General features: G+C 31.0%; 2 protein-coding genes across 5 annotated transcripts in view; one reads left to right on the forward strand and one right to left on the reverse strand.

The window, feature by feature from the left end:
* LOC145241391 (voltage-dependent calcium channel type A subunit alpha-1-like) overlaps window positions 1–12,232 on the forward strand; it is a 1,447,749-nt gene that overhangs the window by 963,672 nt on the left and 471,845 nt on the right. Inside the window, exon 3 of the mRNA XM_080104315.1 lies at window positions 8,609–8,803. Coding sequence (XP_079960441.1) covers window positions 8,609–8,803 — 195 coding nt within the window. The remainder of the gene's footprint in view (window positions 1–8,608; window positions 8,804–12,232) is intronic.
* The window catches only part of LOC145241393 (uncharacterized), a 421,614-nt gene that overhangs the window by 140,695 nt on the left and 268,687 nt on the right, over window positions 1–12,232 (reverse strand). The window lies entirely within an intron of this gene.

Consider the following 12,232-nt stretch of genomic DNA (forward strand, 5'->3'; position numbering starts at 1 on the left):
TTTGGAAATTACTGCTACCTTGAACAGCACCAGAAGTAACTGGTAAAACCTTTCTAATTAAATTGATTTTGGCAGCCATTCGGTAACAAAATGACATAGCCTTAGCCCTTGCTGCATGAGGAATATCTGCGACCTTGCTGCCTAGTAGAAGAATTATTTATTCTACTTTAAAACATTCAATTTTTCAAAAATCTCATGTTCGACATCTCCAAAACATCCAATATGGGAGAAAACATTGCAAAAATGTAAACTTATTGTTTAGGATGAATGCACAATGGTACGCAAAAAATCACTTGAGGCTCTTGGTCGATCCTTGCAAGATTTGCTTGGCAATTTCAGACCATTTGGGAATGCAGTAATATTGCTTGCAGGAGATTTCAGACAAATGTTACCTGTTATTCTTCAATCAACACCAGCAGATGAAATAAATGCTTGCCTCAAATACTCTACTTTTTTGTTCCATGTGAAGACATTAAACTTAACTCAAAATATGCATGTACAGTTGCAGACTGTTCGATCTTCACAAAAACTTTTGCATCACTTGTGGGAAATTGGGTACGAAAAAGTGCCAGCTGATCAGAGTTAAGGGCAAAATTCTTTGACTTTTAACTTCTGTAATTTCTGTAATTTAATTTCATCAAAAGAATAGTTAGTTTAAAAGGTTTTTGCAGATATTCAAATTATAAGAATTCCATTTGACTCAGTGAATGAGCTATTCTTGCAGGTCAATACAAAGATGCCCATGAACTTAACGCTATAATTAAATGTAAAATTCCAAGTGAGGTAGTCAAATACAAATCCATCGACACTGTTGTGAAAGCAGATAAATTGGTTAATTATCCAACAGTTATATTTGCCAGGGATGCCACCGCATGTATTGCAACTGAAATTTGGTGTACTAATTATCATGTTGTGAGATATAAACCAATCCAAGCTTTGCAATGGCACATAGCTTGCAGTAAAAAAAAAATTAACAAACAATATCATAGAAACAACAATCTTAACAGGACCTTTCACAGATGAATATATCTTCATTCCATGCATTCCTATGATTCCACCGTATACATCATTACACTTTAGCAAATTGCACTTTCCAATTTTATTCTCATTTGCAATAACCATCAACAAAGCACAGGGAACAATCTTTACAATTGTGGGCCTTACAGTTACACACTGACTGTTTTTTCACATGGACAATTTATGTTACATATTCAAGAGTCACCAAACCGGAAAATCTCTATATCAGCTAAGAAAATGGAACAACAAAAACTGTGTACCCATGCAAAATGGAAATTTAAACCTATAAGAAACATGCTTTTTCTCATTTTGGAACTTTTTCCATTGCGCCAATTTGAGCCACAGCAACGCGTGACAGGGTACAGCTAGTATATATATATATATATATATATATATATATATATATATATATATATATATATGTATATAACCATGCAGCATGTGCGTGATAACCATGCAGCATATATATAAATGTATATAACCATGTAGCATGTGCGTGATCTATTAGTTTCATAGTGAAACTCTTCTATACATACGTACATATATTAATGCATTAGTTTTATTTGTCAAAGCTCTAATACCTAACAACACAGCAAACATTCTATTGATCAAATCGTTGTATGATTGATTGATTGACTTCTTACACTTGATCTGATGTCGCTCACATCTCAGTTGCAAGCAACAGGTATCGAAAATCCGTTATACTACGCTTCGTCTATTCCCAAGTAATACTTTAATGCATCATAATATTCAGCATTAATATTTATATATACACATACATATACATATATGTAGAGAGAGAGAGAGAGACAGAGAGAGACAGACAGACAGACAGACAGAAAGACAGAGACAGACAAAGAGATACAGAGATTTCTATACCAATAGTATATCAAATTTTATTAATTTCAGATTTGTTTCTAATATGAGGCTAATCAGAAGTATATCAATTTTGTCCTTTTCCATCTCAAGAGACAACGGATACCCTTTGACAGTGGGTTTGCAGAATTAGAATTTTTAGTGAAATAATAGTTGCACATTATATCCAACCGCGCCTCTCCTGGTTCAGCATTGCTCGTCCAGTCTCAGGAGAAATCTTAGACGATTGGAAGGAACGTTGTGATAAGCGGAGAAGCACCGGTGTTCGTTCTATAGTCTCCATAACATGCGCAAATATGATGACATTTATTATTTGCATAAATTTTTAGATGTGTTTAAATCACTGATTCTTATGTTCGAACGTGCACCACATTGGTGAGGATGAGGCATTAAATATATGTTACTCCTGCATAGTTTCCACACCAATGTTTAATGGTGTTTAATGTATATAGCAATAATTCAATTTAGATGCAACGATTCAACTTAACTCCAATTTGTACTTATGAATAGTTTTTGTTAATCTATATTTGCAATTACGATTTTCTGTCTGCATATTTATCACCTACAGGCTGCAAAACTACCTAACAGAATTACATTAACTTCAGGATAAAGTTACCCTTAAATACAGGATATATCATACGGAAGTAAAAAAAAAAAAAAAAAAAAAACTACTATTGATGCTACTATTTCTAATACTAAAAAATAAATATATATAACTTCAAAAATACTGAACAAAACTGCACTAAACTTTGAAGACACTACCATTGATTTGACGAGTGTCTTGTAGAAGATCAAAAGTTTACTCGTATTGCTTTTATTAATGTTCCTACTGTCATTAATACTTTTAACAATAATAATAATAAAAGTACCGCTTAGAATTGCACAAAATTTAGCATGAATAATTCTAGTGATGTCACGTTTGTCATGGTATTAATAATTTAAATTAATTATATATATACATATATACAGAGAGAGGAAAGAGAGTAGATAAATATGAACATCGTGTTGGAAAGAAAGAAAGAAAGAAAGATAGCTATATAACGATATATATGAAAATATACCTATGGCAATTAAGCTATACAAAAGTTTTGTCCTCATAGGGTTCACTTGGTAATGAAATATAGACATCTCTGTGTAGCTTAATTGCCATGAATATATTTTCATACTACTTCTTTTAATCTTTACTAACGTAATAACCCCTATTGAAGTAATTGCCGAAAATCAGTACACAATAGATTATATCATTTTATAATATGTGTATATGCACGAAATAATAATAACACACACACACAGACACACACACACACACACATATATATATATATATATATATGTATATATAATACGGTATAAATGGTTGTCAACCATTCATATATATACTGTATGCATATTTATATTATACTGCACGTATATATACTATGATATGTGTATATATCTACATATATGCACACATCACACAGCATATAAACATAAAGTATATATAAGTAAATATACACAGTATATATATATATATATATATATATATATATATATATATATATATATATATATATTAGTTGGCTATTAGTTGGTTAAAAGTATATTTCTCATAGATTCCATCTCGTCACAATATCAACAGCGGTACTACTTGAGCTATGCTCTTATTAATTAACTGGATTATTTACAAATTCCTATTGAAATGCGCATTTAATGTCTACTTGTATTCGCTTAAAGAGTTCACATGTTTTAACGTGTTAATGGTAAACGCCTACAATAATGCTTGGGTTTGGAACTCGCAACATTTTTTATTAATCATCTTCACGAGATATGAACTACACTACCCATTAGAAAAAGTAGTAGTAGTAGCAGAAGTTTCGTTTGTTTTCTTTTGCTTTATAGTATATCAATTATTTTCCGATGATTTAATGCATTAACGTAATAGCCATTGTAAACTATTTTTTGGAGTTTCGACTCGTTAATTAATCCAAACTTAATCGAGGAGTGTTCATACCTTTATTAATTATATTATATCATATATTTACTTGACCACCTCTCCCGCAAGTGCAAAATTTGACATGACGTCAGTTTATAGCGGAGGAATCCAGACCCCACCTCTCAAAGAGGAGACATTCGATGGATGCAGAATTTATCATGATTTAAAAGGCGTTTATAAAAGTAGGGGTAATCTGGGAGACTGGCCTCTTGGAGCCAAGCAGAACCTTACTCCACTTTGATATAAGCCCAACGATCTGTGTCAGTTTAATTTGACTTGATTTGATCTTGACTTTGACGATCACATAGTCTGCCTCAGTTTCCATAACACCACACGTGCTCCATAGTAGTAGTAGTAGTAGTAGTAGAAGTAGTAGTAGAAGTAGTAGTAGTGAATAAAACGAAAGTGAACGGATCGCTGCTTTGTTGCGTTTTCAGTTAAGGTTGCTGATGAGATTTTCTACGAAATAATATGTTTGATTAAAGAAAAGCAACAGTAGGAACTACATTAATAAAAGGACATCTTTCGAAAGTAACAAAAAAAAAGAAAGCAACTTAGGCGTCACACATTCCTGCTATAGAAATCGTCTATTTTTTGAAGATTTGTCACCGAATATTTGATGTTTAATCATTAGTTATTTTAAACCTAAAAATCCTTCATACTTTTTGTTCCTTAATTTAACACACACACACACACACACACACACACACACACACACATATATATATGTGTGTGTGTGTGTGTGTGTGTGTGTGTGTGTGTGTGTGTGTGTGTGTGTGTGTGTGTGTGTATTAGCCGGAAAATCTATCCATTTATCTACTTACATATGTATCTTTCGATTTACTTAATAACTATCTAGCTCATTATGTTTATATATTCCTCAGCCTTTCTCTATCATTATATATATATATATATATATATATATATATATATATATATATATATATATATATATATATATATATATATATATATCCTGAAGATGTCTTCTGTAATAGGGACGAAACGTTGATCATTTCATAAATTCATTCGGTTTTTCTTTTTTCAAAACAACATATATATATACATATATATATACATATATATATACATATATATATACATATATATACATATATATATATACATATATATATAAATATATATATACATACATATACATACATATATATATATATACATATATATATACATATATATATACATACATATACATACATATATATACATATATATATACATACATATACATACATATATATACATATATATATACATATATATATACATACATATACATATATATATACATATATATATACATACATATACATATATATATATATATATATATATATATATATATATATATATATATATTAGTATGCGTGTATGACACAGTTTATATATTCACATCTTTGTCTGTCATACTAATCTGGATTCTGTTTCAACGTAAATCTCCATTTACAATTGCAATGTTCTGTCTATGAATATTTTTCACTTGGTTTTTACGTTGATCTGTTTATCGTGTCCTCTCTTTCTGTGTCTGTACTCTTTATTTTGATGGCATTGACTCTTCATTTTTTTTTAAATTTTGTTACTTCTTCCCTCCTTCTCTGTTTTCTTCCCGCCTTCCTAGCAGACGCTCACTTCAGTTCAAAAATCTTATCGTGTATAAATAAATACACAAACGCACACACGCGCGCAAACACACAATCGTAGATATTTCATCGTACTCTTTTAGCATCATCAGAATAATTTTTTGTGTTACCTGAAAAAATATTTTCATTGAATTCTCTCGTTTCGCTGTATTAAAAAGAAATTGTATTGTTCGCTATAAAGATATTCCGATATATCATTACATTACCAAATGTTATCAATAAAGAATACAAATATTATTGTCACTAAATGACCCATATAGGAATTGATCTTGCAGGTTTCTATTCCATATTTTAGATTCATCTCGTCTCTACATGTTAAGATTTCCGGGGGTTTTTTTTGTTTGTTTTTATCAAAAGCCTGTTGACGCTATATCCCCATCATCGCTCTCCATTGCATCCCATTTCCATTCTATTTGCTCTCCTTTTTTATACATTCCTCCTCTCTCTTAGGTTTAACTCTTACTTTGGCCCGTTTCTTCTTGCTCTCCATTTAGCACCTCTCACACTTCGTTCTATAATTGCTCTTCTTCTTTCTGATTCTCTCCTCACGCTACTCCCTTTTCTTGAGCGTACCTCCTTCGTTCCTCTTTCTATCCCCTTCTCTCTTCCTCTCTCTGTATGTGTAAGCATTACGCTGCACCATCCTACGCCGGGACGCTATACATTACCTGACGTCAGCAATCGTCTAAATTTTTCACATCTTCCAATAATGTACGCGCCCGTGGGTTTCTATTGGTCGGCCAGAGACTGAATTCGATGTCTTCGTCTCAAAAGGCCAAACATACATTAATATTTGATGGTTCAGTATACACACTTCAGGTCGGACAATGTACAGAAGAGTATTTCAGTTGTATTCCACCAGCTAAAATGTATGTTTAATGCTTTACCATTCCACTGAGGGAGCTGAAAGAACGATGCGGACACCTTATTAATACGGTTTTTTCCTGTTTTTTTTCTCATGTTTTTTTTCAAAGAAGATTGGTAAGAGATATCTTTTTCCTTCTCTGCCTGTTTTCTTTTTATCACACCGTGTGATAACCGCAAGCGCGTTCTTCCTCCCTATACCATCTATATCTCTTTCTCGTTACGTCTCCGTGTAAAACAAAAAAAGCTATCATTTGCTTGATTCCAATACAATAACAAAGAAAGGAAAAGAAAAGAAACAAAAATCAAGTAAACAATGTTAAAAGAAAAGAACAACAATGATGAAGAACAAAAACAAATTGGAATAACAATTTATCGGGAGATTGTGTGTGTTTCTTCCGTGTTCTGTAATTGTGGTGTTTATTTTTAATTGGTCATTTTCTTGGGATTTTATTTTTTGCTTTAATATATATATATATATATATATATATATATATATATATATATATATACATATATATATAAGCACATGTATATAGATAGATAGAGAGAGTGAAAGTGTGTGTGTGAGAGAGAGAGAGAGAGAGAGAGAGAGAGAGAGAGAGAGAGAGAGAGAGAAGGTTATATGGAAGAATTAAAAAGACCACGGTGGTTTTTAGATAAAAAATTATTTCATCCGCAACGGTTTCTCCAGAGCAACATATACCCTATCAAACATACACAAACACACAAACATATGCACTCATAAACACACACACACACACACACACACATATTTATATATGCACGCATTCAGTAATTTAGTAAAAAGCATACACATGCATTTAAACGTACATATTTGTAAAGGCGGGTAGCGCTATTACTTCACTAATGGAGTATTTTTATAACCCCACTTAGAAGTTAGAGTTTCTTAATAATTACAAGGGTTATTAACTAATTTTGATTTCTAGTAGTTTAGTTAGAATTTGTAGTTTAGTTCCCCCGCTTTTTCCTACTTTTAAGGTTTTATTTTACTTTGGGTTAGTGCCCCTTAAATATTAGCCCCATTTGTTCGTTATCGTGTCCATTCTTTTAAATCTCCCTTTCTTTATTTTAATTGCAGTGTGTCTGTAACACTAGAGTTTTTACCTGTTGTCACTGGGCGATTCCGTTCCCCCATCCCACATCTTTGACACTCTGTCTGTCCCCTCCTGGCCTCGACCTGTCACACACTACACAGTAAAATAATGTCTGACTGCTATAAGTTCAACGACAAGAACACGGAAAAGAAACACACACATTCGTGATCAAATCTGAAAACACTCACGCACTTTGTCATCTCTCTTTCTCTACGTCATGAAAACTGGGATCATTATTATTTATTACCGTGATTAATCATACCAATATCTCACTCCATTTCCCAACACTTTACAGCTTTATATATATAGATATATATAGTTATATATGCATATATATATATATTATTTTTATATGTTTTAAACTTCACCCCGCCCCTCCCCTCTCATCTGAAGCGGTATGATGGCGATTCATTCAATCGATGTTGATAGCAGGGACAACCGTGATCGCAGTGTGTTGCTGCATGGTCACTGTTGGGGGCCAAAGTCGATGTTTTGTCATACTTCCCGTGTAAGGGATTAAAATCCAGAAAATACCAATCACATATCGCGTATATATATACATATATACATTTATATATATATATATATATATATATATATATATATATATATATATATATATATATATATATATATATATATATATATATATATATGTATGTATGTGTGTGGATATATGTCAACCAAATATTAAAAAAGGGGGAAATATATATATACATAAAAAAAGAAACCCAACAAAAATAAACTGGGATTTTTTAAGAACAAGGTTTAAAAAAAATAAAAAATATTATAGCGAACAAGCTCGGCACGAGTAAACGATGCCGAAAATTAAAAAATAAATGCTATAAAAATTTCTTAATTATTAAACAAAAAAAGAAAGAAACAGAGTACTTTTCTCTGTCTCTCTATTTCTTGTAAAAAGATAAATATCAAATTATTGAATATTTCAAAACAGGGTGACGATGTGGCCATCTGCGTCAGTTGCCTCCCTTCGTTGTCGCGCCTGCGTTTATAGCAACACCAAACGGCTAGAGGAGACCCCTTGATAGTCAAATACAACTAACCTTCGTGTTTTCTTGGATTGTTTACTTTATTACCAGGATGAATACCTTCTCGGCTGAATCAGGGGGTCGTGACGACGGTGATTACACGCATGACGGCTCCCTTCAGTTCGTGGCCAAGAAGGCGGCCACCGTAAGCCTGCCGGGTATGGGGTCATCTGCCAACCGCTCGTTATTCATCTTCAGCGAGGAAAACTTCATTCGCAAGTATGCAAAAATCATCATTGAATGGGGATATCCTTTTATGATTTTTTTTCTATATTTGTTTATTTATTTGAAAATGTTTTATGAATTAGTTAAAAAGAGAGAGAAAGAGAGAGAGAGCGCGATAACGGAGAGCGTAAGAATCAATGAAAGATCGAATGAATGTAAACAAAAAAATGCATTGTTGTTGTTGTTGTTGTTGTTGTTTAAGTTTTTTATATACTTCAATGTTCATTGTTTTTATATTCTGCATTGGTTTTCTGTTTGATTTTGATGTTATATTAACATGATTATTTATTGAACGACCTGAGCATTTTTTTTCAGTGTACAAGACACGTTTCGACTAATATGTTCTCTCTTCACCAGCTGTAGAATACCACGTTGCTCCCACTCACGTGTATATATGAATATACATAACTTGATATGGGAGTATATATTCATATGTATATCTATAACAACACACGAAAATACGTACATGTGCGTATATACATGCATTCTCACACATATGTAGATAAACACAGATAATATAGAATGACTGAATATGTGTGTAAAACAATACTATAGATTCTTTAGTCTCTTACGAGTATATATACATAAACAAGTATGTGGTAAAAGAGGACAAAATTGAAATAAAAGAAACATTTATTTATGCTTTCAATAATATCCAAAATGCTGAAGTTTAAAATAAATAAAACAGTGAGTTGTTTTGTTTGTAATTGATTTTTTCTCAAAAGTCAATACCTCTTCTCTCTCTCCCTCTTTATATATATATATATATATATATATATATATATATATATATATATATATATGAGAGAGAGAGAGAGAAACAAAGAAATAGTAGGTAAATAGTTTCATGAGATAATCATTTATATTCGCCCCAAGAATTCAACATAAACAGCAATTTTGTGTACGATCGTTTATGAGACGATATTTGTTTAATTGCTACCAAATCTCATCCTCAGAAGAAGAAAATAAAACTAAGTATAAAGTTCAAATATAACATAATGTCCAGTGTGAGAGCATCAAACAGTTATATATCAAATCTACAGAAAGATATATTATGGTAATTACAACTCAATTAAATTTTTTTTATAAAACAGATATAACAAACATACAATGGGTCATAACATGTAAAATGAAGATTGTTCATTTTACAGATATACATATAAACATACAAATAAAATTTTCACAATTAGTGATTGATTAGAAATTAAAACTTTAAAACATAGAACAAATAGTTAAAGAATAATTAAATTCATTAACTAAATTGAAAATATTGGTACTTCAATGACTATTTTAACACAAATTATCCCCTAACCTATTTGAATAGACTGTCAAAAATGTACAGTTTAAAACTTACACTGAGAGAAGTTCAAGAAAATTTTACATAAAATCATAAAAATTATAAACCTATGTATTATAAGAATAAACAATGACAATAATATTAATAGCCACAATGAGTAAAAATTAATAAAAATAGAGAAAAATAATATATATATATATTATATATATATATACAAACATACACACATACACACACACACACACACATATATATATATATATATATATATATATATATATATATATATATATATATATATATATATATATAAACACAGATACAACAAGTAAAATTAAATTAAAATAGTGAATTCGGGTAAAGTTAAAGGATTAAATAATGAAAATAAAAAGTAATAATAAACTTAAATGTGTATGCATATATATATATATATATATATATATATATATATATATATATATATATATATATATATATATATATATATATATACACATACAGTGAAAGAAAAGAGAAATCGCCTTGCGGATGAGAATTGTGTACTCAACGTGCCGGTTTTTATCGTATATATGCATTACTTTTATTTATACACGGCCATGTATTAAAATAATAAGGTAGACAGAACCCTTAACTCTTGATTATGCAAGTAGTCTATGAGAAGAAAATCTACCAGTCTTTCTATCTGCTCATACAGATTTTGCTTTTAGTCGTCCTGTATTTCGCCTTTCAATTGGTTATTGCGCAACCGTTGCTTAACAATAGAATATCCGTGTAAATACCGTTACAAGGGGTAGTAATTCCCTTTTGAGACTAAAATGAGGTCAAATACATCGTAATCTACAGAGAGACTGCTTCGCTATCTCTTCAGCGATGAGTGAATGAGTGTTTGTGCCTGTGTGGATGTGCATGTAAAGATCATGTATGACACACATATTGTATATTTACATGCATATTCTATATTTGCATAAACACGTGTTTACATGAATATGCAAATGTAGGTATATGTATGTGTGTTTAATATGTGACAGACACAAACCATAAGCACTAATATGTATATTTCTGTATGTGTGTCAGCCCAATGACTGTATAAACATGACTATAAATAAATACACACATTATCATATGCGCACTCAAGACTTGATAACCAATGCTTTAAAGATGAGTGGTCTCAGCAATAACAGCAAGTGCAGATTCTACTACGCAAAAGCAAAGAGTATGAGTCACTTGGCATCCAGTTGTAAGATTTTGCTGAAGGAAGACTACTATACAATGCAACACAATGGAGTGTGTAAATATCTCCACTGGACCATCCGTAAAATATTGAACATCCAGTGTAGCAGCAACTCATCGGAACATATATCAGAAAGAACGGTCATACGCCATCCACTATGACGATGCAATTTCTACAGCCACATACCTAGAAAACGGAGTTGCTAAACCTGTGACAAGAGTAGAAAGTAACAAGTCTAGTTATAATGCTGGCTTAAACATATCTGAGAGGGAAAAGATAACGAAATACCACAGTTTTATATGATATATATATATATATATATATATATATATATATATATATATATATATATATATATATATATATATATTGAAAGAGAAGAAGACAGAACTAGAATGTATTTCATTAAAGACCATGCCCACGTGGATAAACGCTTGTTCTGGAGATGAGCTCCTTTGACCTCTGATCGATATAGCTAAGAGTTAATATTTACCACCATCCTTACCTCCACACGCAGGCAGCATTTGACAGAAGATTAGTTTACTTTAGTAAATGGTAGGCTAAGCGTATTTCGAACGTTACAGCCATAGTAAAATGGTCTCTTATGGATTCCTCTCAATTCCGAGACAACAAACTAGACGAAACCTATATATATATATATATATATATATATATATATATATATATATATATATATATATATATATATATATATATATATATATATATAAATTTAGTTTTATTATAAGGAGACAAAGTGAGTGTTGAAGTCATTATAATTATTAGATACTAATTAATATAGATGAAACGTCGATGAACAATTTTCAGTTTTGTTTTATTCATATACATACAAATGTGTGAGAAGAGGCTGTTAAGTTTGTAATATTAATAACTTATGGAAATCATCCAGATGACAAATTGA

The sequence above is a fragment of the Euprymna scolopes genome, chromosome 20, assembly GCF_053919585.1.
Source record: "Euprymna scolopes isolate OS-2025 chromosome 20, ASM5391958v1, whole genome shotgun sequence".
Taxonomy (NCBI): Eukaryota; Metazoa; Mollusca; class Cephalopoda; order Sepiida; family Sepiolidae; genus Euprymna; species Euprymna scolopes.